Here is a 24,623-nt window from a genome sequence, read left to right as displayed (position 1 = left end):
CCAGTGCTCATCCCAACAGGTGCCGTCATCAATACCCATAATCCACCCTCCCCTCCCTCCCACCCCCCCATCAACCCTCAGTTTGTTCTCAGTTTTTTAGAGTCTCTTATGGTTTGTCTCCCTCCCTCTCTAACCTTTTTTTTTTTTTCTTTTTTCCCTTCCCTCCCCCATGGTCTTCTGTTAAGTTTCTCAGGATCCACATAGGAGTGAAAACATATGGTATCTGTCTTTCTCTGTATGACTTATTTCACTTAGCATAACACTCTCCAGTTCCATCCACGTTGCTACAAAAGGCCACATTTCATTCTTTCTCATTGCCACGTAGTATTCCATTGTGCCTACGAACCACAATTTCTTTATCCATTCATCAGTTGATGGACATTTAGGCTCTTTCCATAATTTTGCTATTGTTGACAGTGCTGCTAAAAACATTGGGGTACAAGTACCCCTATGCATCAGCACTCCTGTATCCCTTGGGTAAATTCCTTGCAGTGCTGTTGCTGGATCATGGGTAGATCTATTTTTAATTTTTTGAGGAATCTCCACACTGTTTTCCAGGGTGGCTGCACCAGTTTGCATTCCCATCGACAGTGCAAGAGAGTTCCTGTTTCTCCACATCCTCTCCAGCATCTGTAGTCTCCTGATTTGTTTATTTTAGCTACTCTGACTGGCGTGAGTGTGGTTTTGATTTGTATTTCCCTGATGAGGAGCGACGTTGAGCATCTTTTCGTGTGCCTGTTGGCCATCTGGATGTCTTCTTTAGAGAAGTGTCTATTCATGGTTTCTGCCCATTTCTTCACTGGATTATTTGTTTTTTGGGTTTTGGATACTAGCCCTTTGTCCGATATGTCATTTGCAAATATCTTTTCCCATTCCGTCGGTTGCCTTTTAGTTTTATTGATTGCTTCCTTTGCAGTGCAGAAGCTTTTTATCTTCATGAGGTCCCAATAGTTCATTTTTGCTTTTAATTCCCTTGCCTTTGGAGATGTGTCAAGTAAGAAATTGCTGCGGCTGAGGTCACAGAGGTTTTTTCCTGCTTTCTCCTCTAGGGTTTTGATGGATTCCTGTCTCACATTCAGGTCCTTTATCCATTTTGAGTTTATTTTTGTGAATGGTGTAAGAAAGTGGTCTAGTTTCATTCTTCTGCATGTTGCTGTCCAGTTCTCCCAGCACCATTTGTTTAAGAGACTATCTTTTTTCCATTGGATATTCTTCCCTGCTTTGTCAAAGATTAGTTGGCCATACTTTTGTGGGTCCAATTCTGGAGTCTCTATTCTGTTCCATTGGTCTATGTGTCTGTTTTTGTGCCAGTACCATGCTGTCTTGATGATTACAAGTTTGTAGTAGAGGCTAAAGTCTGGGATTGTGATGCCTCCTGCTTTGGTCTTCTTCAATATTACTTTGGCTATTCAGGGGTCTTTTGTGGTTCCATACAAATTTTAGGATTGCTTGTTCTAGCTTCGAGAAGAATGTTGGTGCAATTTTGATTAGGAGTGCATTGAATGTGTAGATAGCTTTGGGTAGTATTGACATTTTAACAATATTTATTCTCCCAATCCATGAGCACGGAATGTTTTTCCATTTCTTTCTATCTTCTTCAATTTCCTTCATAAGCTTTCTATAGTTTTCATCATACAGATCTTTTACATCTTTGGTTAGGTTCATTCCTAGGTATTTTATGATTCTTGGTGCAATTGTGAATGGGATCAGTTTCTTTATTTGTCTTTCTGTTGCTTCATTTCTCTTACTAAATTTTATCTTCACTATTGATGTGTTAGTTTCATGTTAGTCAACTTGTTTTAAGTTTGTTTTTTTAATGCTTTCTTTGTTGTTGTTTTCTGTTTTTATTTATTTAAAAATCTGAAGTCAGTTACCCATAAGATTTTTAAAACATTTTTTTATATTTATTTATTTCTTTTTAAATGTTTATTTTTGAGAGAGATAGAGATAGAGCACGAGTTGGAGAGGGGCAGAGAGAGAGGGAGACACAGAATCCAAAGCAGGCTCCAGGGTCTGAGCTGTCAGCACAGGGCCCAACATGGGGCCCAAACCAGCAGACCACGAGGTCATGACCTGAGCTGAAGTCAGACACTTAACTGACTGAGCCACCAAGACACCCCAAAACATTTTTTAAATAGGCTTTTTTCTTTTAATTTTTTTTTATATTTATTTATTTTTGAGAGAGAGAGAGACAGAGCATGAGCAGGGGAGGGGCAGAGAGAGAGAGAGGAAGACAGAATCTGAAGCAGGATCCAGGCTCCCAGCTGTCAGCACATAGCCTGTTGCGGGGCTCAAACCCACAAATGGTGAGATCAGGACCTGAGCCGAAGTCAGATGCCCAACCAACTGAGCCACCCAAGCGCCCCATAAATAGGCTTTATTTTTTAGAGTGGTTTTAGGTTTATGGAAAAACTGCACAGGAAGTTCAGAGTTGCTACACATCTCATTCATGACACTTGTTTTCCCCTGTTATTAACACCTTGCATTGGTGGAGTACATTTGTTAACAATTGATGAACCAATATTGACACATTATTATGAACTAAAGACAATAGTTTACATATTAGGGTTCACTCTTTGTGTTGTTCAGTTATTTATTTATTTTTTTAGTTTATTTATTTGTAATCTCTACACCCAGTGTGGAGCTCAAACTCACAACCATGACATCAAGAGTCTCCCACTCTCCTGACTTAGCCAGCCTGGCTCTGATGATTGCATCATCGCTAATTGTTTCACTGCCCTAAAAATGCCCCCATGCTCCACCTTCTCATTCTTCCCTGTTCACCTTTAGCAACCACTTATCATTTTATTGTGCCTACCGTTTTGCATTTTCCAGAATGTCAGGTGGTTGGAATCCTACTATACGTAGCTTTTTCGGACTGTTGTTTTCCCTTAGCAATATGTATTTAAGGTATTTAAGGTTCCTTCATGTCTTTTTGTGGCTTGATAGTTCATCTCTTTATATTGCTGAATAATATTCCATGGCATGAATGTACCATAGTTTGTTTTTCCATTCACCTGTTGAAGGACAGCTTGGTTGCTTCCAATCTTTATAGTAAATCTGCTATAAACATTTATAGCAGTTTTTCATGTAGACGTTAAGTTTTCAGTTCAATTTACGAATACCTAAGAGTGCAGTTGCTGGATTGTATGATAAGCCTTTGTTTATTAAATAGCTTTCTAAGAAGCTGTCCAAATGTCTTCCAAAGGGTTATACCATTTGACATTTCCATCATCAACACATGGGAGTTCCTTTTGCTACAAATCCTTTCCAGCATTTGGTTTTGTAAATGTTTTGGATTTTAGCTGTTTTACTAGGTGTCCAGTGGTATCCCATTTTTGTTTTAATTTGCAGTTCCCTAAGGAAGTGGTCTTGAGCATTTTTTCACATGCTTTTTGACACCTATCTGTATTCTTTGGTGAGCTGTCTGTTCAGGTGTTTGGTCAGTTTTTTGTTTTTGTTTTTGTTTTTAATTTATATCCAAGTTAGTTAGTATATAGTGCAACAGTGATTTCAGGAGCAGATTCCTTAATGCCCCTTACCCATTTAGCCCACCCCCCCCCCACAACCACTCTAGTAACCCTGTTTGTTCTCCATATTTAAGAGTCTCTTATGTTTTCCCCCCTCCCTATTTTTATTTTTGCTTCCCTTCCCTTGTGTTCCTCTGTTCTGTATCTTACAGTACTTATATGAGTGAAGTCATATGATATATGTCTTTCTCTGACTAATTTCGCTTAACATAATAATACCCTCTAGTTTCACGTAGTTGCAAATGGCGAGATTTCATTCTTTTTGATTGCCGAGTAATACTGCATTATATATATAATGGAGTATCATATATATATATATATATATATATCTATATATATAATGGAGCATTATACACACACACACACACACACACACACACACACACCACATCTTCTTTATTCATTCATCCATTGATGGACATTTGGTCTCTTTCTATACTTTGGCCATTGTCAATAGTGCTGCTATAAACATTGGGGTGCATGTGCCCCTTTGAAACAGCATTCCTGTATCCCTTGGATAAATACCTAGTAGTGCCATTGTTGGGTCGTAGGGTAGTTATATTTTTAATTTTTTGAGGAACCTCCATACTGTTTTCCAGAGTGGCTGCACCAGTTTGCATTCCCACCAGCAGTGCCGAAGAGATCCTCTTTCTCTGCATCCTCGCCAACATCTGTTGTTGCCTGAGTTGTTCATGTTAGCCATTCTGACAGGTGTGAGGTGGTATTTCATTGTGGTTTTGATTTGTATTTCCCTGATGATGAGTGATGTTGAAAATTTTTTCATGTGTCGTTTGGCCATCTGGATGTCTTCTTTGAAGAAGTGTCTATTCATGTCTTCTGCCCATTTCTTCAATGGATTATTTGTTTTTTGGGTGTTGAGTTCTTTATTGATTTTGGATACTAACCCTCTATCTGATATATCGTTTGCAAATATCTTCTCCCATTCTGTCGGTTGCCTTTTAGTTTTACTGATTGTTTCCTTCTCTGTGAAGAAGCTTTTTATTTTGATGAGGTCCCAGTAGTTCATTTCTGCTTTTGTTTCCCTTGCCTCTGGAGACGTGGTGGGTAAGAGTTGCTGCGGCCAAGATCAAAGAGGTTTTTGCCGCTTTCTCCTTGGGGATTTTGATGGCTTTTGAGGTCTTTCATCCATTTTGAGCTTAATTTTGTGTATGGTGTAAGAAAGTGGTCCAGGTTCACTCTTCTGCATGTCGCTGTCCAGTTTTCCCAGCACCACTTGCTGAAGAGACTGTCTTTATTCCATTGGATATTCTTTCCTGCTTTGTCAAAGATTAGTTGGCCATACGTTTGTGGGTCCATTTCTGGGTTCTCTATTCTGTTCCACTGATCTGAGTGTCTGTTTTTGTGCCATGGCCAATTTTTTAATCAGGTGGTTTTCTTACTGATTTTTTTTAGAGTTCTTTGTCTATTTATCAGATATGTGTTTTGTAGGGATTTTTTTCCCCAATCGGTGGCTTATCATTTCATTTTCTTAGCAGCATCAACTCCACCTTACCAGTTTTTTCTTTCATAGATTGTGTTTTGGTGTTGTGTCTAAAAAGTAATCATGGGGCGCCTGGGTGGCTCAGTCGGTTGAGCGTCCGACTTCAGCTCAGGTCATGATCTTGCAGCTCGTGAGTTCGAGCCCCGCGTCAGGCTCTGTGCTGACAGCCCAGAGCCTGGAGCCTGTTTCGGATCCTGTGTCTCCCTCTTCTCTCTGTCCCAACCCACTTGCATTCTGTCTCTGTCTCTCTCAAAAATAAATAAACATTAAAAAAAATTAAAAAAAAAAAAAGGTAATCACCAAACCCAGGGTTATCTAGATTTTCCTGTATGTTATCCTCTAGAAGTTTTATGTGATTTTTGCTTTACGTTTAGGCCTGTGATCCATTTTGAGTTAATTTTTGTTAAAGGTGTAAGGTCTGTGTCTAGATTTAGTCATTTTTGCATGTGAATACCCACTTGAAAAGATTATCCTTTCTCCATTCCTTTTGCTGCTTTGCTCCCAAAGCCTTTGCTCCTTTGTCAAATATCAGTTGACTATATTAATGTAGATCTATTTTTGACATATAAAAATTTTTTAAACATTCCTTTTTAATTTATATTTAATCGGATTCAAGAGTGAAACAGTATCTTTTGAGTAACACCCATTCGTGAAAGAGAGAGAAATAAAATTCAGTGAGATTTTATCCTGTCAAGAACTTGAGGTGGGAGGTATATACTGCTCTTTGCACAGAACCACATTTACTCTACTTCATAGTTAATTTAAGGGATTTTTTTAAGGGTAATTTTGACTAGCCCCAATTTTGTGCAGAGACTGTAGTCATATGTTCTGACTCTATGGTACACAAGAATGGCTGTTCTTTGCCTTCTTCTGTTCAGCTGTCCCTTTAACATTCAACATATTTCACTGGTCTCTTATTTACTGTTGCTCTTTATCAGCTACTGACAGGTGAGCTACTAAAAGCCTGAAGAGTTTTGCGATAGTCCAGAAGCTGGAGTAGTATACTTTTGAGATTATTGCATTGCTCAGTGAGTGGAAGTGTCTGGCAATAGAGCAGTGCTGTCCAAAAGAAATATAATGCAATCACCTCACACCTGTTAGAATGGCTATCATCAAAAAGACAAGATATAACAAGTGTTGGCGAGGATGTGGAGAAAAGAAAACCCTTGTGCACTGTTGCTAGGAATGTGAAGTGGTGCAGCCACAATGGAAAGCAATATGGAGGATCCTCAAAAAATGAAAACTAGAACTACCATGTGCTCTAGTAATTCCCCTTCTGGGTATATATCCAAAGGAAATGAAAACAGGATCTTGAAGAGATATCTACACTCCCTTGTTCATTGCAACACTGTTCACAATAGTTAAGATATGGAAGCAACCTGAATGTCTGTCTATGGATGAAAAGATAAGATAAAGAAATCCTGCCGTCTGCAACAACATGGATTGACCTTGAGAGCGTTATGCTGAAAGAGATAAATCAGAGAAAGACAAATACTGCATGATGTCACATATATATGGACTCTAAAACTGAACTCACAGAAACAGAGATTAGAATGGTGGTTACCACGGACTGGGGGATGGGGGAAGGGTGGGAAATACTGGTCAAAAACTACAAACTTCCAGTTAGAAAATGAATAAGCTTTGGAAATCTAATGTACAGCATTGCAATTATAGTTAATAATACTATTTTATGTACTTGAAAATTGCTAAGAGAGTAGACCATTAGTATTCTTATCACAAAAAAGGAATGGTAACTATGTGATGTGTTGGAGGTGTTAGCTAACTAACCCTACTTGGTGGTGATTGTTTTATAATACATAAGTATATCAAATACACGTATTTTATAAATTGATTACCAGGAATAAACTTTCACGATGTTATATTTCAGTTATATCTCAAAGCTGGAAAAAATACATAAAGCAAGCTGCAAATGTGAGCCATATTTACAATTTGAAATTTTCTAATAACCACATTTTTAAAAGTTTCCAAAAGATGGGTGAAATTTATTTCCCTAATAATTATTATAATTGAAGTTATTATAATTTTCATGGGTTATATTTTCTTTAACCCATTGTATCTAAAATATTATTATTTCAACATGTTATTGACAAAATTAAGGAGATTTTTAATGTTCTTTTTGGTCATAAGTTTTAAAAATTCAGTGTTTCTTTGCTATATACAGTCAATTCAGACTAGCCATAGTTCAAGTGCTTGCTAGCTACATGTTGGAGAGTGCAGCTGTAGAGTATACCAAGACGCGGAGTTCACTGGGTTTGCTTCATTCTGACATACCCTCAGCTTCTCAGAGCCCTTGGGAAACTGGGGTTTCGTAGATCGATCATTGAAGTTTATTTCATTCATTGTCACACTTTATTTTAATAATTTTTCATAGAGATTCTCTAAAATGTGTTAATATTTCCCCGTCTTCTTTTTTTTTTTTTTTAATGTTTATTTATTTTTGAGACAGAGGGAGACAGAGCATGAATGGGGGAGGGTCAGAGAGAGGGAGGGAGACACAGAATCTGAAACAGGCTCCAGGCTCCGAGCTGTCAACACAGAGCCTGACGCGGGGCTTGAACTCACGAACCGCAAGATCATGACCTGAGCCGAAGTCGGACGCTTAACTGACTGAGCCACCCAGGCGCCCCTTTCCCCGTCTTCTTAATCGGAGTATAATATAGTGGGATCCAAAGCTGTAGTCTGTGTTTGAATTCTGGCATTAACACTTATCATCAGCATGGTCTTGGATGGATTGATTACTTCAGTCCTATGTACTCTAGTTATCTTGTGTGTAAAATGAGGATAGAAGCTTCTTAACAGGGTAGTTAGGAAAATAAAATGAGAAAATACATGGCAAGTGCTCAGGAAATGTTTATTTCTGTTGCTGTCAAATACTGTAACTACAGCCAGCTACTGCTACAACCAATACTGGTAGTAGTTCAGCAACAGTAGTATAACTTAGCTCTTTCTGAATGATTCAGAGAATGCACTATGCTATGATACAGTGGTGCCCTTGTGGGCTTATGTAAGCATATAAGAATATTTGACCTTCCATTATGTTTTCTGACAACTTTGCAATTTGAATTCTTTATATTTCCCCATTTTTGCATCTACATGACCACTTCTGTCTGCTCTCCTCCCCTTTGTAGGTTGCTGCTTCTAATTTATATTCCTTAGAGTCATCATTGAGAAGCACTTACCTAGATAATACAGCCTAAGAGAGGCCTTTCCCATTCTGACCCTCAGCTGTGATCCCATGCATCCTACAGATCACATTCTTTAACTGGCAGCTTCTTGACACTGATACCCTGTCTGCTTTTGCTGTTTCTTCAATCAGAAATGCCTTTCTCACTCTTCTCCTCTTGATATCCAGCTTAATCTTGAAGCCTTCAGTTCTTTGTTATTCCTTCATTCAGCAAATATTTATGATGGAGTTTCAGGCCTTAGGTATTGAGGATAAAATGAAGAACAAGAGAAATGTGATCGCTGCACTCAAAAAATGTGCAGTTTGATGGGGAAGAAGAAATTATCAATTGTAAGAGCACTTTGTAACTGGCTCGTTTCATTCACATTTGTATTCATTAATACATTCAATAAATATTTATTGAGTGTTTGTTATATACCATGCATTTTGCTGGGTATATACAATGGTGAGTAGAGCCAGACATGGTCTCTCTTTCATGAATTCAACAATATAGTGAGAGAAATGGGCAAATAATTCAAATAATTATATCAAATAATTAAGCCAAATAATGTTTGCATAAAAACTGAGTTGAGTAATCTGAAGGAAAGGAATGCCATTTATGAGAGCCTGGCCTTGGGAGTCAGGGAGAAATTCCCTGAGAAAGTGATACCAGAGGTATTTGGCAGGGGGAGGTTCCTGGCAGATGGAACTGCATGGCAATGACACTGTGGCAGGAGGAAGCAGTGACACTGTGGCAGGGGACTAACAAAGGCCAGCATGGCTGGAACACAAAATAGGGAAGAGAAAATAGGATGGATGAGACTGAAAGATGGGCAGGGTCCACAGTGGAGATTGAGGGAAGAGGACAGATTCTGGAAATATTTAAGAGGTGAAATTCATAGGACTTAGGGATGAATTAGATATGAGAAGTATGAAAGAGGAGAGGTACCAAAGGTGACTCCCTAGATTTCTGACTTGCACAACTTGATGTATTGTGCTGCTCACTGAATTAGGGGGCTTTGGAAGACTGGGTGTTAATTCGGTTTTTTAATGTGTGTCGGGGAGTGGGAGGAGCAGCACGAGTTTTGTCTTCTTTTCGAGATGACTTTGCTATACCTAAGAGAAGTTTTCAAATAGTTGTTTATATTTGCATGTTTGAAGTTTAGAAGAGAGAGAGAACTATGAGCTAGGAATGTGAATGTAGGAGTCCTATGCATAGAGAGATTAACTGGAGTCTACAGCATGTGTTAGTGAAGAAAGAGAAGGGCCTAAGACTGGACATTGAAAAACTAGGTAGATGGTGGTGCTGAAATAGGGTGTCCTAGAGAAGAAATAGAGGTGAAGGAAGAGTTTGGTTTAGGATGAAATGAAGGCTGAGATGACTTGAGAGTTGTCCATGTGATGAAGAAGTCTTGTAAGCAGTAGGATAGTTATAAGTTTGGAGGCTGGACATTGTCTATTTTATTGTTTTGTTTTCCTTAGTCCCTAACACAATGGTTAGCAAATAGCAAGTACTCAATAAGTGATTTGTGGAATGGATGAGAGAACATAGGAACATTCAGATTCAGAGATGTAGACTAAACTTACCACCCATGCCATTGCCAGGGAAGAAGCCCTTCTCCACGTGTCTGCTTAGACAAGCTTCTGACGGTATACAAACCTTTATTCATCAAAAAACACCGAGTTAGATTGTCTCAACCTGGTCAGATCTTTAAGTGATAGATGAAGGTTTGGGAATACTGTTTACAAACACTGTCTTCATTGAGCTGCACAGAAATATTGCTCATTGTCAACATTTCCCAAGAGCCAGAGTCCTCACACTTACTAGGTAATGAATGGGTAGATATGAACACATTAGAATGCCTGCTTTGTGTCATGACCCAGGCTAAGCATTTTACATATATTATCTCCTTCCTTATAATACCTCTGTAACTCTTAGATAACAATAGAGAAGCTGAGAATCAGGAATTTAAGGTAATGCCCGAGATCATGTATTTAGTAAGTGGCAGAGTCAGGATTTGAACCCAGGTTTGACTCCATTTCTCTTGCTCTTAACGACTATGTTATACAAAGCAATGAATTTCTTTTCCTGATAGCATCTGGAGACATAGGCATTTGAGATTTTCCTCCCTCCCATCCATCCATCCATCCGTCCATCCATCCATCTTTTTATTCTTGCAGTCATTCACTCAGCAAACATTTAGATGTTGTCTGCACCATCCCAGGTACTATACTAGGCACTGGGGATATAATCAGTCATAAAATAAAGCTTATGGCCTCAAGATTTAGGCTAATATATGAGGCAGACACCAAATTACACAATTTTAGCTCCATTGTCATTGGGACTTGCTATAATAGTAGACATAATAGAATGCTGTGAGGACATAGAAAAGGGCTCTTCTAATTCTGCTAGAAGTTGGAGGCTTGGGTTGAGTAGGGGTGAGAGGAATGTTAGGGAAGTCTTCCCAGTAGAATGGATACTTGAGCTAAATCTCAAAAGATGACTGGATAGACTAGGAATAGAGAGCCTCTGGGCTGAGAGGCCGGCATGAATAGTAACAGGAGCTAGCATGTATATATGCTAGGACCTGATTAGGATACTGCAAGCACGTGGTGTGAATGGAGCCTAAGGTGTGTGTTCTGAAATGTCAGGAGATTGAGTTGAAAGCAGGGCAAAATATACTGGAAGGCTTTATGGAACCCAGGTACTATTAATGGTCTCTTTTGTTTTTATTTGAAAGGTTGCAAAAGGTTTTAAACAGGGAAGTGACAGTATCATATTGTGTGTTTCGGAAAGATCCTACTGGACCTTTTCAAGGTCAGTTTGTAATAGAATGAACGAGTTTCTGAAACTTAGAATTTTGCCAAGTGAATTTGTTTTAAAAATGTCCGGTTCAGAACAATATGAAAAGAGGACTTCCCAGAAATGCCAGAATGATAAAATTAGCAAACAAGGATGTTAAAATAGCTATTATAAACATGTTCCATATGTTCAAGATAATACAGGGAAACATGAACATGATGAGGAAAGAAGTAGAAGATATTTAAGAAAACCTAGATGGAACTTCTAGAGATGAAAAGTATAGTATCTGAAATGGAAACTATACTGTGTGAGTTTAAGAGCAGATTAGACACCGCAAAAGGAAAAAATCAATGAACTTGAAGACATAGCAATAGGAACTATCTAAAAAAGGAGCTCAGATGAAACACTATGAAGGTCTTGCTTTCATTTGGAAATTAGTGGGCATTTTCTCCTTAGAACTTCTTTGCCAGAAAATTTAGACTTAACTATTCTTGTGTGATGTGGTTGTGGCTTGACAAACCTTAAAATGTTATTTATCAATTTTCACTTTACATTTATGGAGTTTATTTTGGAGAAGAGGAAATCTTGACAGTCTTAAAAGTCTTTTCTCTGACTTCAAAGAGATGAACTTCTGAGCTGCAATCCTCAGGGCCTTTTTTCTCTTGATAATATCTGATGCACTGTTTATAATGATTTTGTCATCAAAATAAATAGCAAGACCCAAGTAATAAGAGTTCTGGACATTGCAGAATCATGTGCTCTTTTTATTTTTCATCCAAAAAACCTCCCCAAAAATTTCATCTGTCCTGCCATCATGCTGAAGTACATTTTGCATGTTTTGAAGATAAAAGTGAATTTTTATGAGCAAATTGAACATGTCAGATCACATTTGGGAGAAATCTAGGATGCTTCCTGGAATACTCCTGAATTTTCATATATGAATTAAATACCATCTATATTTGGACTACAGGCTTTTGTCTCTTCATAAAAGCCAAACTGGCCTTTGAATGTGAAATGAATATTGATCAACAACTAAATGAAATAAATTTTTCTAATGCAAAATTTTGTTAGCCTTATTTGTGGAAACATGAATAAGTGAAATCCAATTAATTGTACTCATTAACGCTTTGGAGATTTAGATATATGTTTATTTATACATACATTTATTTGTATAAATATAAAATCTCCAAAGCGTTAATGAGTACATTTAATGACAGAGTGTGTGTGTGTATGTATGTGAGAGCAAGAGAGAGAGAGAGAGAGAGAGAGAGAGAGAGAGATCTGTCCATCCTCCAGAAGGATCTCTTTTTGGCAACAGGCTTCATTTTGCATCCATTCACCGTTCTAACTTCCAGTCTTCTCACAAATATCATTGTCCCTGGAAGGGCCTGCTTTTTCCATGCTAACCCAATTCTAAAATTAAGCCTCTTTTTTTAGACACCTATGTCTTTTTAAGACACCTATGTTTTTATTGCAACATTATTTACCATAACCAAGATTCAAAACAACCCACGTTTTCTTCAATAGATGAGTGGATAAAGATGTAATGTGATATATATGTGATATAGACACATGTATACATATATATAAATGGAAAAATACTCAACCAAAAAAAAAAAAAAAGAATGAAATCTTGCCACTTGCAACAACATGGATGGATCTAGAGAGTATAACTAAGTGAAATAAGTCAGAGAAAGACAAATACCATATGATCTCATTCATATGTGGGATTTAAGAAAGCAAATGAAAAAGATAAAAGAGACCAAAAAAAAAGATTCTTAAATACAGAGAACAAACTGGTGGCTATTAGTCTTTTATCATTACTCAATCCCTGATAGTGACTCACAAATAGGACTTCTAGTGTTCTCTATCTCATGCTGTCCCCCATGCTTCTGTTAGTTAATTCTGCTTCTGTGTGATCAAAAGCTTAAGAGTGGTAGAAGAAATTTTGACAAAATGAGAATCTTTCTTCATGCCAGCTACTGTACAGTTAATTAACTCATATAATCCTTATGAGATCCTTATGCAGCAGGTATGTATGGTTATTTTCTCCATAAATTCCAGGACTCGATAGAGAAAATGACCACTTAGTAATCAGGGGATGTGGGTGAGGCAGGAGATGCTGAGTCTCTAGAACAGGTGATTCTACAGTGGGGTGAGAGATTTCCCAACCTTTGTACTGTTCTGTATTTCTAAATTGTTCCATGTTTCTAATCATGCATTACCCTTATCAAAAAATAAGTATTTTGGGGCGCCTGGGTGGCGCAGTCGGTTAAGCGTCCGACTTCAGCCAGGTCACGATCTCGCGGTCCGTGAGTTCGAGCCCCGCGTCGGGCTCTGGGCTGATGGCTCAGAGCCTGGAGCCTGTTTCCGATTCTGTGTCTCCCTCTCTCTCTGCCCCTCCCCCGTTCATGCTCTGTCTCTCTCTGTCCCAAAAATAAATAAACGTTGAAAAAAAAAATTAAAAAAAAAAATAAGTATTTTATAAAGAAAAGAAAATGAAAGTTATACTTAGTCATCTGGAAGGGACATCTGGGACATCTGGAAGGTACAGGAAAAAAAGTGCTCATTGCTCAATTGTAAACATAACCTTTGTAAACTTTTTGGTACCTTTCCTTCTAGTCTTTTTATATGCATGTAATTAAACATTTTTACATAGTCATAATAATTTCTCAGTGTTTTTTCTCCATAAAAAAAGTGAGGTGCCAGCACTCGTATCTTGATGAACCATAAAAATGCCTCTTTGATCCTCACCTCTTCCTGGGACTTCTCCTTTTGTCTTGGTTTGCAATCTCTGGCACATGTGCATTGCCTAGAAAGCCCCATTTGGTTAACAGATATCAATGTGACAAGCAAGAAAAAGAAAAAGAAAAGCTTATTACTTCTCCTCATTAGCACACACATCATTAATAATACCCTTTATGTTTTTTTCATGGGTAGAGCGATTCAGTCTATACATTCATATATTCATTCATTCAACAAATACTTGTTAAGTGCCAGCCATCTTCCTCCTCAGTGAGGATGCAGAGACAATAGAATGATCCCTGCTTCTTAGGAGAACACAGAACGGTAAATAAGAAAAAGATGTGATAACTATATGCAGAAATATTAATCAAGTTCTGAAAGACCACAGAGAAGAATCGCTTGGATTCTCCTAGAGATCAAATGATTCTCCTAGAGAAGGCAGGGAAAGCTTTTTATAGATAAGAAAATGGAGCAGCTCAGAGAGATTTGGTCACATGGCTGGTTAGTGGTTGAGTTAGCATTCAAAGCAGATCTGACTGCAAAACCACTCTTTATTCTACCATAGTAGGTCATAAGGAGGAGGCATCCCTGTTTTCATTGTTTTATCAGTTCCAGATGTCTGTATTTGGGGGATTCTTGAGTCATAGACCACAGCTTCCCCCATTTTCTCTCCCTATTTCAAAATGCCACCTGTTTCTGATTTGATCAAAGAGTAATAGAATGGCAGTAAGGAGACCTGAGTTCTTCAGAACCAGCTTTGCCACTTTTAACTGGATCGTCGTGGGCATGTTCTTCCCCATTTCTACCCATCTATTCCCCATCTGTAAAAGTGAGGAGTTGAAATAAATCTTTCTAAGCTTCTCATTTTTTTGTAAGCTTCTCATTTTCCTCCTTCTTTTCAAAGCGCGTGGCATTTGCGTAGGAGCAGGGGCTCCCAAGGGCCTTGGCGAGTCTAGACACACCATGGAATTGGCAGAGGGATAGGTGGGCGTCAAGGGTAAGTGCTCTTCACCGCCTGGGTTTGAATCTCAAGTCTGTCGCTTACACACTGTTTAATCTGGAGCAAGCCACTTGACCTCATCGAGCCTCCCTTTTCCGATTTGGAAAACAGAAATCATAAGAAATGACTCTGAGAGTTGGTGGGGAGATTCAGGGAGCTTAGTATCTGTCTGTACTACTATGCACAGTGTCTGCCACAGAGCACTCAGTGTTGCTAATGATACTCATGGCTATTGCTCTAGTACTAAGTTGGAATCCTGAAGAGGTTTTAGAAGTCAAAATACCTTGGTAGCTTCTTTTGTTAATGATTCCTTTACAAAGGCACAAAGGAACCACTGTGTCCCTGAATAGAATGTGGAGTTTTAGTCATTTTCCCCTCAGATGTTCAGTAAAGGGGTCGAAAGGGTTGGAGTACTGTTTGCTGCTGAATTTTACTCATGACTCAGAAAAGACTCCCATTAGTCTTGTATAATATAGGGGAAATCATTCTTTCTTTTCTTTGCTGTGTTCCCAGCATGCAGAGCAGGCTACAGTGCAGGGTCGGTACTTTGCGAGTTTCTTGAATGAAGAAATGATTTCACACTTTGTTTTTAGAAACTGAGGAGAGTAGTAACACGCAGCAGTGAGTCTTTTGGCCTTCAGATCTTAGCCTGTGACATTTCTTGAGCTCGTTTTGAAGGGGATTTGGGGGCACCCCATGACAATCAAAACAGAATTCTTCTGATACCAATGTTTGGCTTTCTGCTTTGATCAATAGGCTTATTATTTGCCCTTGAAACCTCTGTGGTGCTGGGGAATCACAGACATTCCTCAGGACGATTTACATGGCAATAAATAATGTGTGCTGTCCATTGCCTGCTTCATCAGTGTCTGCCCTGTTCATAAAACCCTGGAGGCTCAGTGGCCCCAAGGCTGGAGCACAGTGGACATGTTAACTCCAGAACGTGTCGCTTAGTTTCGTTGTTGTTTTGTTGGCACTAATATGCATCCACTATTTCTCTTTAAGGACTGATGTAACTGTAGAAGTTATTTTCCATCTGACTTTATTATATAGTTATCATACTATACCGTACCATAGTTACCATTTATTTTTTTACCTCTGTTATATGGTAGGCTCTACATATGTTATCTAATCTTCACAACTACCTCTGAGTTAGGTTCTTGTCTTTTTATAGAAGCAGAAACTAAGGGGCGCCTTGGTGGTTCAGTCGGTTGAGCATTCAACTCTTGATTTCGGCTCAGGTCATGATCCCAGGGTTATGGGATCAAGTCCTGTATCGGGCTTTGCACTGAGTGTGGAGCCTGCTTGGGATTGTCTCTCTCTGCCCCTGTCCCCCACTTGTGCGCGCTCTCTCTCTCTCTCTCTCTCTCAAGTTAAAAAAAAAAAGAAGAAATAGAAACTGAAACTCAAGGAAGCGAAGCTTATTTTCTGAAATCACATAGTCCATGAGCACTGGAGCTTAGGTTTTAAACTCAGGTCTTTCTGGACACAAAGCTCTTAGCTACTATACCATGACATTTTTCTTATCTAACAGACTTTCTTCTCCTATAGGTGTCTAGTGTTTATGGTTAGCAACCTCTTGCAAAGATCCATAAGTTTCCCACATCATTCAGAGATGAATTTTAAATTTCTTAACAGCGTTGCAAATACATGAAATTTATAGTGACAAACATAGCCAGATTACTTTCTTGTTATCCATCCATTTAGCAAATTTACAGTTCCCATTAATTTTAATCTGTCCTTATTACCTGTTTTATATAATAAATATCTCTTAGTCATGACAGACTGAGTATAGATCACCTGAAGTAGGCTCTCTCTCAATAACTAGAGTTGCAGTTAAAGATTTGTGAATTAATTGGGAAAATTGCAAATCAGGTAGTCAGTGAAATAATTCATTGTCACATCCAATCAATAAACTTTGTAAATCAACTCATTTAATTCAAAAAATGATCTATATAGATCAAGCAACCAATTAAACAATTAGCATACACTTTGCAATTAATTAATTTAAGCATCAATCATATAATTAAAATTCCAAATTTAAGCTGCACAATTTAAAACCCTACTGCCTTGTGAACTGTTAGGATCATGTTTCTGAATGTTAGCAGATAAGCAGTTTCACAGTTTAACTTTGGAGCAAGGTGTTTTAAAGTGCTTCTAATTGATTTTTAAGTTTTAAATTGTCTTTATGTTGGTAGTTTCCCACCCCTTTACAGCAAATCAACTTTTTACTTCTCCGCCCAAGAAAGAGAAGGAAATGTGTGTTGACTCTAAAATGGGCAAGGCTGGAATCTGGGAGTATAGACTGGACATTGTAGGAATAGGAGAAAAGTCTAGAGGCAATGGAGAGAGCCATTTATCTGCATCAGGATAAACCAGGTTATTTGCTTTTACTCTGTTAAGTGTCTTTGGTATTTGGAATCAGTGGATCAGTGGAATCACACTTGCTGTGTGTATTTTATTTATATTTATATTTAACTAACATAGTACTTTCCCCCCCTGCTATACTAAGCTTCCTTGAGGACTGATACTAAATATCATCTTTGATTTAAGGGACTAAGTTCTGTGTCTTATCTATAACAGGTGCTCAGTAACTATTTGTTGGAAGAATAGATTAGTAGAAAGGACCTCCTTTCACATTGCTTTTCTCCCCCTCTGTACTCCCATGTTTTCTCTTTATCAAATGAAGTAGGATTTAGGGTAATCTTACTGCTTCACCAGGCTTTCAGGTAAAAGAAGAGCAGTGTCCCAATTTGCCTGCTGTATACTATAGCCTCTTATCTCCTTGTCCCTCCTTCACCCTGGTATTCACTCACTGTTTTGGTTTTCCTTTCAGTGACAATGTCAGTGCCTACTGCCTGCATATCGCTGAGGATGATGGGGAGGTTGACACAGACTTCCCCCCACTGGATTCCAACGAGCCCATTCATAAGTTCGGCTTCAGTACTTTGGCCCTGGTTGAAAAGTATTCATCTCCTGGTCTGACATCCAAAGAGTCACTCTTTGTTCGGATGTAAGTATTGACCCTGTTGCTAATTTCAGTATCTCATCTCTGCCTTTTAGAATTTTTGGTTTCGCTCATCGTATGGATGATATTAGGTATCTGGATGTCCCTTTATAGTGACTACTTGCAGAGAGATGTTAGGGACAGCATTTGCAATGTATTTTATGCCTCTGTACCTAGATTAAACACAGACTGCTTTGTAGTAGGGAATTGCATTAGGCAGATCTCTGAACGTAGTATCTGTGAACCACGCCTCTGGACATACTGGGTGGGGTACTTTGGAGCCTGTGAAGCAGCAGTTCTGAGTTTCCCTCTTTCTCTTCACAGACTACACACTAAATGAAAAATGTGCGTTGCAGCTACTTTTGTCTCGTGACTTAAAATACTTATTTTCTTCTCTCCAATTTTGTTCAAATCAAATTTGAGTTTTCCTTTCAGTTGTCCTCCTTTAGACTGATAAGGTGTTAACTTTCCTGTGCCTTTGGCAGTCTGGCAAAGGCTATAAAAACCCTTTCCGGAAAAGTATTTTTTAGGGTTTGTTTTGTTTTTTTCTTTTTTGAGAGAGAGAGTGTGTGTGCATGCTAGCAATGGAGGGACAGAGAGAATCCTTCAAGCAGGCTCCGTGCTGTCATCCTCGTAGATCCTAACTTGGGGCTCGACCCCTCCAATCATGAGATCGTGCATGACCTGAGCTGAAATCATGAGTAGGATGCTCAACCTACTGAACCACCCAGGCACCTCTCCAGAAGAGTGTTTGTGAATGCAGAAAATCAAATCCACAGGAATACAAGAGAGTTCCATTATATTTAAATACTTCTGAAATTATTAAACCAATCTGTGATATAGTAATATGCATAGTTTTACTAATATTTAACACCAAGATACGGCAGCAGGTCTGTCAGTAACTGCTGAAGTCTCTCGCCTCAAAGTTAAGTGATGAGTATAAATGATACTTGGGAAATCTGCAACAACTGTAGTGTGCGGTGACATCTGTGTTTTTTCTGTTCATGGCAGAGTCACTAGTACTGCCAATACAACTGGGGTTTGTTGACTACATTTATAATTCAAGGACATGGTAACTACCAGTTAGAAGTCAATGGAAATAAATATATAATTTTTCTTTATTCAAGTCTCTACAGCAAGTTTTACCCAGAGGTCCCTGTTAGAGGAAAACCTGTAGCGTTTTCTGACCAGGACTGAGACTGGCCGTCTCCTGGGAACAATAGTGATCCTTCTGGCACCCCCTGCTGTTAGGAACCAGCAAATTCACTAGCCAAAGGAGGGATTGCTTCAGAGGACTTTTCCTTGTCTCTTTAAAACATACTGCCTTTGTTTCAAATTTTTACTGAAAATAGGATTATGCTACTTATGATATGTGAGTAGTTGGGGTCTCTCTACCCTTGAACAAAGAAAGAATACTGAGTGCTTGGCGGGCAGGTAGCTAGGGGATGATCCTCAAGTTTTTCTAGTTACCATTTCATCCCTGCTATGAAGTCACATTTGATGTATGTAACAGTAAATATTTTCCCTCCTTTTCTATTTGGGAGGCACTAAAACAGCAATGTTAAAGAATATTGAAAGCAGTTTAAAAGTTATCCAGTGATTCCTCCACCCTAATATAACTGTTTTCATTTTTGTATCACCATTTCCAATATATATATATTACAGTTTCACTTCTAGTGTACATATTGTGTTATTCTTGCTTAAAATTGCAAATATTTGATATTTGCTCTTAGTTCCTACAATCTACATTTATTATGTGCCAAGAATCTAGACAGAGACAACCCCTTTGCTCATGGAGCACACGCTACCTAGTGGGGGGGGGGGGGGACAAGTCGTCAGATCATTAAAATGTGCTGAGCAATACAATAGAGAAAGGTACAGGCTGCATCAGAGGCCTTTCACGGGACGTTTAGATTGTTTATTTGCTTTGGTTTTAATAAGTGATTCTATAATAATAGTTTTTATCTCTGTCCCCTTTATTTCTGTTGAATAACCTCCTTAGGACAGTTTTCCTGTGAGTAGGATCATTGGTCAGAATAGAAACATCTTTAGACTTGCCTTTGTATTGACATGTAGCTTTCTGAAAGATGTTCCAATTTACAGTGCTACCAATAGAATTCATAAACGCATCTTTTCAAAGTCTTACCATCACAGAGTGTCATTAGAACTTTTTTCTTTTCACTCTCAAAGATACGTATAGGGATATTTCAATAGTTTCCACTTGCATTTCATTTATTTATAGATGACTGGAAGAGTTCTCATTAGCACATAATTTTTACTACATAAATATTAACATATGACCATAGCATTCTTTTGAACTGAAAGTCCTTTTTAAAACAAGTGTTTTTAAATCAGTGATTTTCAATAGTTGGGGGGGTTGGGGTTGGAGGTAGGCCAGACATACCTCCCCAGGAGAAGCATCTAAAGACTACACAGTGTCTATGAACTCCAGCTTTTGGAGAATGGGATGAGGGAGGGGAGAGAGGTAGAGAGTAACAGCAGCAGCTTTAAACTTAATACTCTTACGTTTTTCCTGAACTACTCCCATCGCTGCACTCCCACTCCCAAACACACACACACACACTAGTCAGTCCTCTTTCTGTTTAAAGTTTTAGAGAGCTTATTCAACATTCCTGGAGTGTTTCTAAAAGCACAAGGTAAAGTAAAATCTTTATATGTGAACATTTAGAACAAAAGTGTCAGTACATTTTCTGTTTTTTCTTTTTCTCAGTTGTCTGATGAAATAGTACAGATTACTGACCATTTGCCCTGTGTGTGTTTTCTTGCTTCAGCAACCTTCCATTCACCTTTCTGGTCTATATTTTAAGTTAGAAAAGCCTCTCCTGCTAATGCAGGACAGAGCAGACTTTCAAGAGTTACCAGGGATGTGTTCATAGTTTCAAGAGAGTGAAGTCTCAGCAAAATAAGTAAAGCCGTCACTCCTTTTCTTCATTTCTCCCTTTCCTCCTTGCGTCTCTCTCCCAGGGGAAAATGGGCAGGGATGTATGGGAATACCCTGAACTGAACCAGAAAGAGGGAGCTAAGTTTTGACAATAAGAAGTGAATTAGTATTTACTAATTGAAACAATTTATATGTTATTCCATTTAATCTGAAAATAGCCCAGTTTTGATTATGACCATTTTAGAGACATGAAAACTGAGGCTGACAAGGATTGCTCTCAGGCCGGGCTTTGCCCCCGTGTCTGACTTCAAAGTCCACGCTCTTTGTGACACCCTGCTATGGGTGAGGATGGCGGCAGGGAATCCCACTGTATTGAGGCCACCATTCAGCTACTGTATACTGTAGTGTAGTAGATAAGAGCATGGTGGCCTCTGGAGCCAGAATGCTTGGGTGCCAATCCTGACATTACCCTTAGTACCGTGTGTGTGTGTGTGTGTGTGTGTGTGTGTGTGAGAGAGAGAGAGAGAGAGAGAGAGAGAGAGAGAGAGAGAGGGAGATCGATCTTGGATGAATTGCTTAACTTTTTTGTGGCCCAATCAAATGAGAAGAATAATAATAATACCTACCTCATAGAGCCCCTGTGAGGACTGAAGGGGCTAATATATGTAAAGCACTTAGAAAAGGGCCTGTTTGTCTGTCTGCTGCAGTTATTGTTGTTAAAACTAAACACTCGTCGAGGGCGAGAACTGGATCATTTATGCCCCACAAACACCCAGCATAGTTCCATTACTGTGGTAGGTATGCCACAAATATTTCTTGAATGGGTAGCTTATTGAATAGATCTCTTTGCTGCTTCTACATTTTTCTTCTTCCCCTCCTTTCAGTTTTCTAACAGAGAGGGGCTGAGTGTGGGTAGACTCTGCCCAGCTTGCTGTTGGGCTAACTTTTGCTGAGTATGGGCAGGGGTGGAGATTGGAGATCTGTAGACTTTCAAATCCGTCCTCTTATGGACAGACATCCTTTAAGAGACAGTGGCAAGACCACAAATTCCTTGAAGGCAGGGTGCCTACAGTCTCAGTTATCTCTATATCCTTAGCAGCCAGCACAGGGCCTCTTAGAGAAGGAATGGATGAATCTTTAGGTGTCTGTGGGCTGTTGGGAGGGACCCTGGCCAAACTTTCTGTCCTGCCTCACTTTTTTTTTTTTTAGCCCACTTGGCCTCTTCTGCAGCCCTGTTCCTGTCTTCTGAATACCGTGAAGTTCCTAGGTTGCCTTCTGGCTTTCAGAGGCCCTCACACCCAACCACGAGGCTCCCATGTACCATCTTTCCCCCACTCCAAGTGAGGCCGCACAGACTTTGAGCTTAGTTAGCCTGACCTGGGTGCAAGTTTCAGTTTCACAGATGACTTTTGCTGCATGACTGTAGTCTCCGTGTCTTCATCTGTAAAATGAGGGGAATATTAACTACCTGACGATTTTGTTGTGAGGAATTTTATTAAATGTAATTTTCTTTCAAAGGAAAACGAATTCTCCTGAAGCCTCAATGTTTGCCCAAATTCATTTTATTGTAGTGTTACTTAAATACATATAAATGTAAAACTCTAGCTATAAATTCCATGTTTTTATGCAACCCAAACAAAATTACAAATTTAATGCAAATAAAACTATAACATTAATAAAATACAATTAACAACTTAAATGCAACAGATGATGTTTGGCTGAAATTAAATCACTGATGTTGGATTTAATGGGTGTTAAATGTTTTACTTGTCAACTTGAGGTTTTTGATTTTCATACGAAACGTTGATTACCGTATTAATATTTGTCCTTTTAAACAATGAGTGTATTTTTAACTACTAGTCCATTATTTTAATGAGCCGGTTGATTTATAGTGCATCCCTTCCCCCAATTTTAAATGTGCTTTACTGGAAATAGTAAAGAACATTTCTGCAAGGATAACCAGTTTATGTCAGTTTGCCCAGGACTTTCTCTGTTTTGAAATTCAGAGTCTATACCCAGTAACCCCCACCCCTCGGCCCCAGGATAATTGATCACCCTACTTTCTGAAGTTGTCGATTGGTCTGTACCTAAATGGGCTCTCTGCCTGATTGATACCTGTACACAGTGTGACTTGGGCACTGCAGGGCATGACTTCTTCAGAGGTCAGCACGCCTGTGCCACAGGGAGAGCCTTGTGCCCACTTCTCCCATCACCACAGTGTTTTTGCCTGCAGCTTGTAGTGATGTCATTTGGCTTTGGGTCTATTAGGATGTTAAATAACTCTAGCTGCTGGAACACACAGCCCCCCAAATCTCACCACCTCATCCAACAAGTTGGCAGACTTTTCCTATACAGGGCCAAGTAGTAAATATTTTAGGCTTGTGGGCCATACCTCTCTGTAACTCACGTCTGCCATAGTAGCAAGAAAGTAGTCATAGACGACAGTACATCAACGAATGGGGGTGGAGTAGGTTTGTTGACCCTGGCTCACTAGTAACTTTATTTCTTGTTCAGATCTGTCTAAGGAGGGTCTGGTTGCCCTCCTGGGTATTTTTCCTCTCAGCAGCGATTCAAGGTTCCTCCAACTGGGTGGAGAATGGGGAACGTGGAAGGCTAGGAGTGGCCCAAATCTCTCTCTGTATTGATTGTGTAAGTTATTATATATATAATCCATATATAATATTGCTTTTCTAAATGTATATCATGTATATGATCCATATGTGTGTGTGTGTGTGTGTGTGTGTGTATGTATGATTTTCATTAAACTAAAAGCAAAATTTTTAAATTCTGAAACTTAGCCTGTGAATTCATCTGTTAAGCCTGGGGGGCCTTGAACCTCAGGTAAGAAATGTAGCTATGAAGTTAGCTCGGGACCCAGTTATGTAGGAATTGTTACATAGTTGCTATTTTTGTTATTTCAGTCAGAGATTTATCAGGCTGAATAATTCACAGTAAGGTGTGCATGGGGTTTAACTTTTCTTTCGGTTATTTATTGCATAATGAATACATGTCATCATAGAAAAATTAGAAAATATGTTTCTTCACACAAAAGAAAATTTAAACTTTCACTTTCTTCCATCAGACAAGATAATCACTTACTAAATTATATAATTATTTATGTTTAGAAAGAGGAACTAATTAACTTAAATGAATCCCTAATTGGCGAAGTGTTCTGTGGAAAAGACTGTGAAGCTGAGTAGCCTCTGATGTTCTTACCAAGTCAGGGCTAGACGAGCCTTTCTCTGCCGGAGCCCTTGGTCAGAGGAGACTCAGGAAATAGAGTTGTTGTCTGGGAAAGGAGCATGGATTATGCTAAAAATTTGCAAATTAGTTGCGTTCTAATGGAAACTCTCTCCTTTTCCAGACAGGCAAGTGGATTTCTAAGATATCCATTGTTCCTGATTGATTTTGGACAGATCAAATGTGCATGTAAACAGGAGTCCCTAACTTGCTGACTGCTAGCTGCTCTGAGCCTACTCATTGAAGGTGTTTAGGTATCAGGAGTGTAGAAGGAGAGAAGTAGGGGGCAGAAGTATGGGGGAGTATATGGTTGGCCCCCAAAACTAAATAGCTGGAGCTCTGCTGGTGCCTAGTATCCCAGGAAGTACTTCATGCCAGCAGTGACCAAACCAAGGCCTGCTGGGCCCTTAGCCATAGTGGGACAAGGGAGAATGAGATCTTGGAGGGAACAGGGGAGGAGCCTGCTTTGTCCCCGCCCCCCCCCCCAAAGCCCCAGTACAGGGCCAATTCAATCAGAACTCATGGAACTGAATTGAGTTTAAAAGTGGCAGTGGCGCCTGGGTGGCTCGGTCGGTTGAGCGTCCGACTTCGGCTCAGGTCATGATCTCACGGTTTGTGAGTTTGAGCCCCGAGTCGGGCTCTGTGCTGACAGCTCGGAGCCTGGAGTCTGCTTCAGATTCTGTGTCCCTCTCTCACTGTGCCCCTCCCTCA

The 24,623-nt window shown here is 39.2% G+C and overlaps 1 protein-coding gene across 6 annotated transcripts in view; it reads left to right on the top strand.

Moving 5' to 3' along the window:
* Positions 1-24,623, top strand: part of MAPKAP1 (MAPK associated protein 1) — a 244,506-nt gene that overhangs the window by 114,300 nt on the left and 105,583 nt on the right. For all 6 annotated transcript variants that reach the window (XM_047069551.1, XM_047069560.1, XM_047069567.1 and 3 more), the window contains one exon: positions 17,600-17,776. In XM_047069551.1, coding sequence (XP_046925507.1) covers positions 17,600-17,776 — 177 coding nt within the window. The remainder of the gene's footprint in view (positions 1-17,599; positions 17,777-24,623) is intronic.

Source organism: Lynx rufus, unplaced genomic scaffold (assembly GCF_022079265.1).
Source record: "Lynx rufus isolate CCGP_SWC_20201006 ecotype Redwood Valley unplaced genomic scaffold, mLynRuf1.p SCAF_10, whole genome shotgun sequence".
NCBI lineage: Eukaryota > Metazoa > Chordata > Mammalia > Carnivora > Felidae > Lynx > Lynx rufus.
The sequence above is the reverse complement of the archived record's forward strand: the minus strand, read 5'-3'. Positions and strand labels throughout refer to the sequence as shown.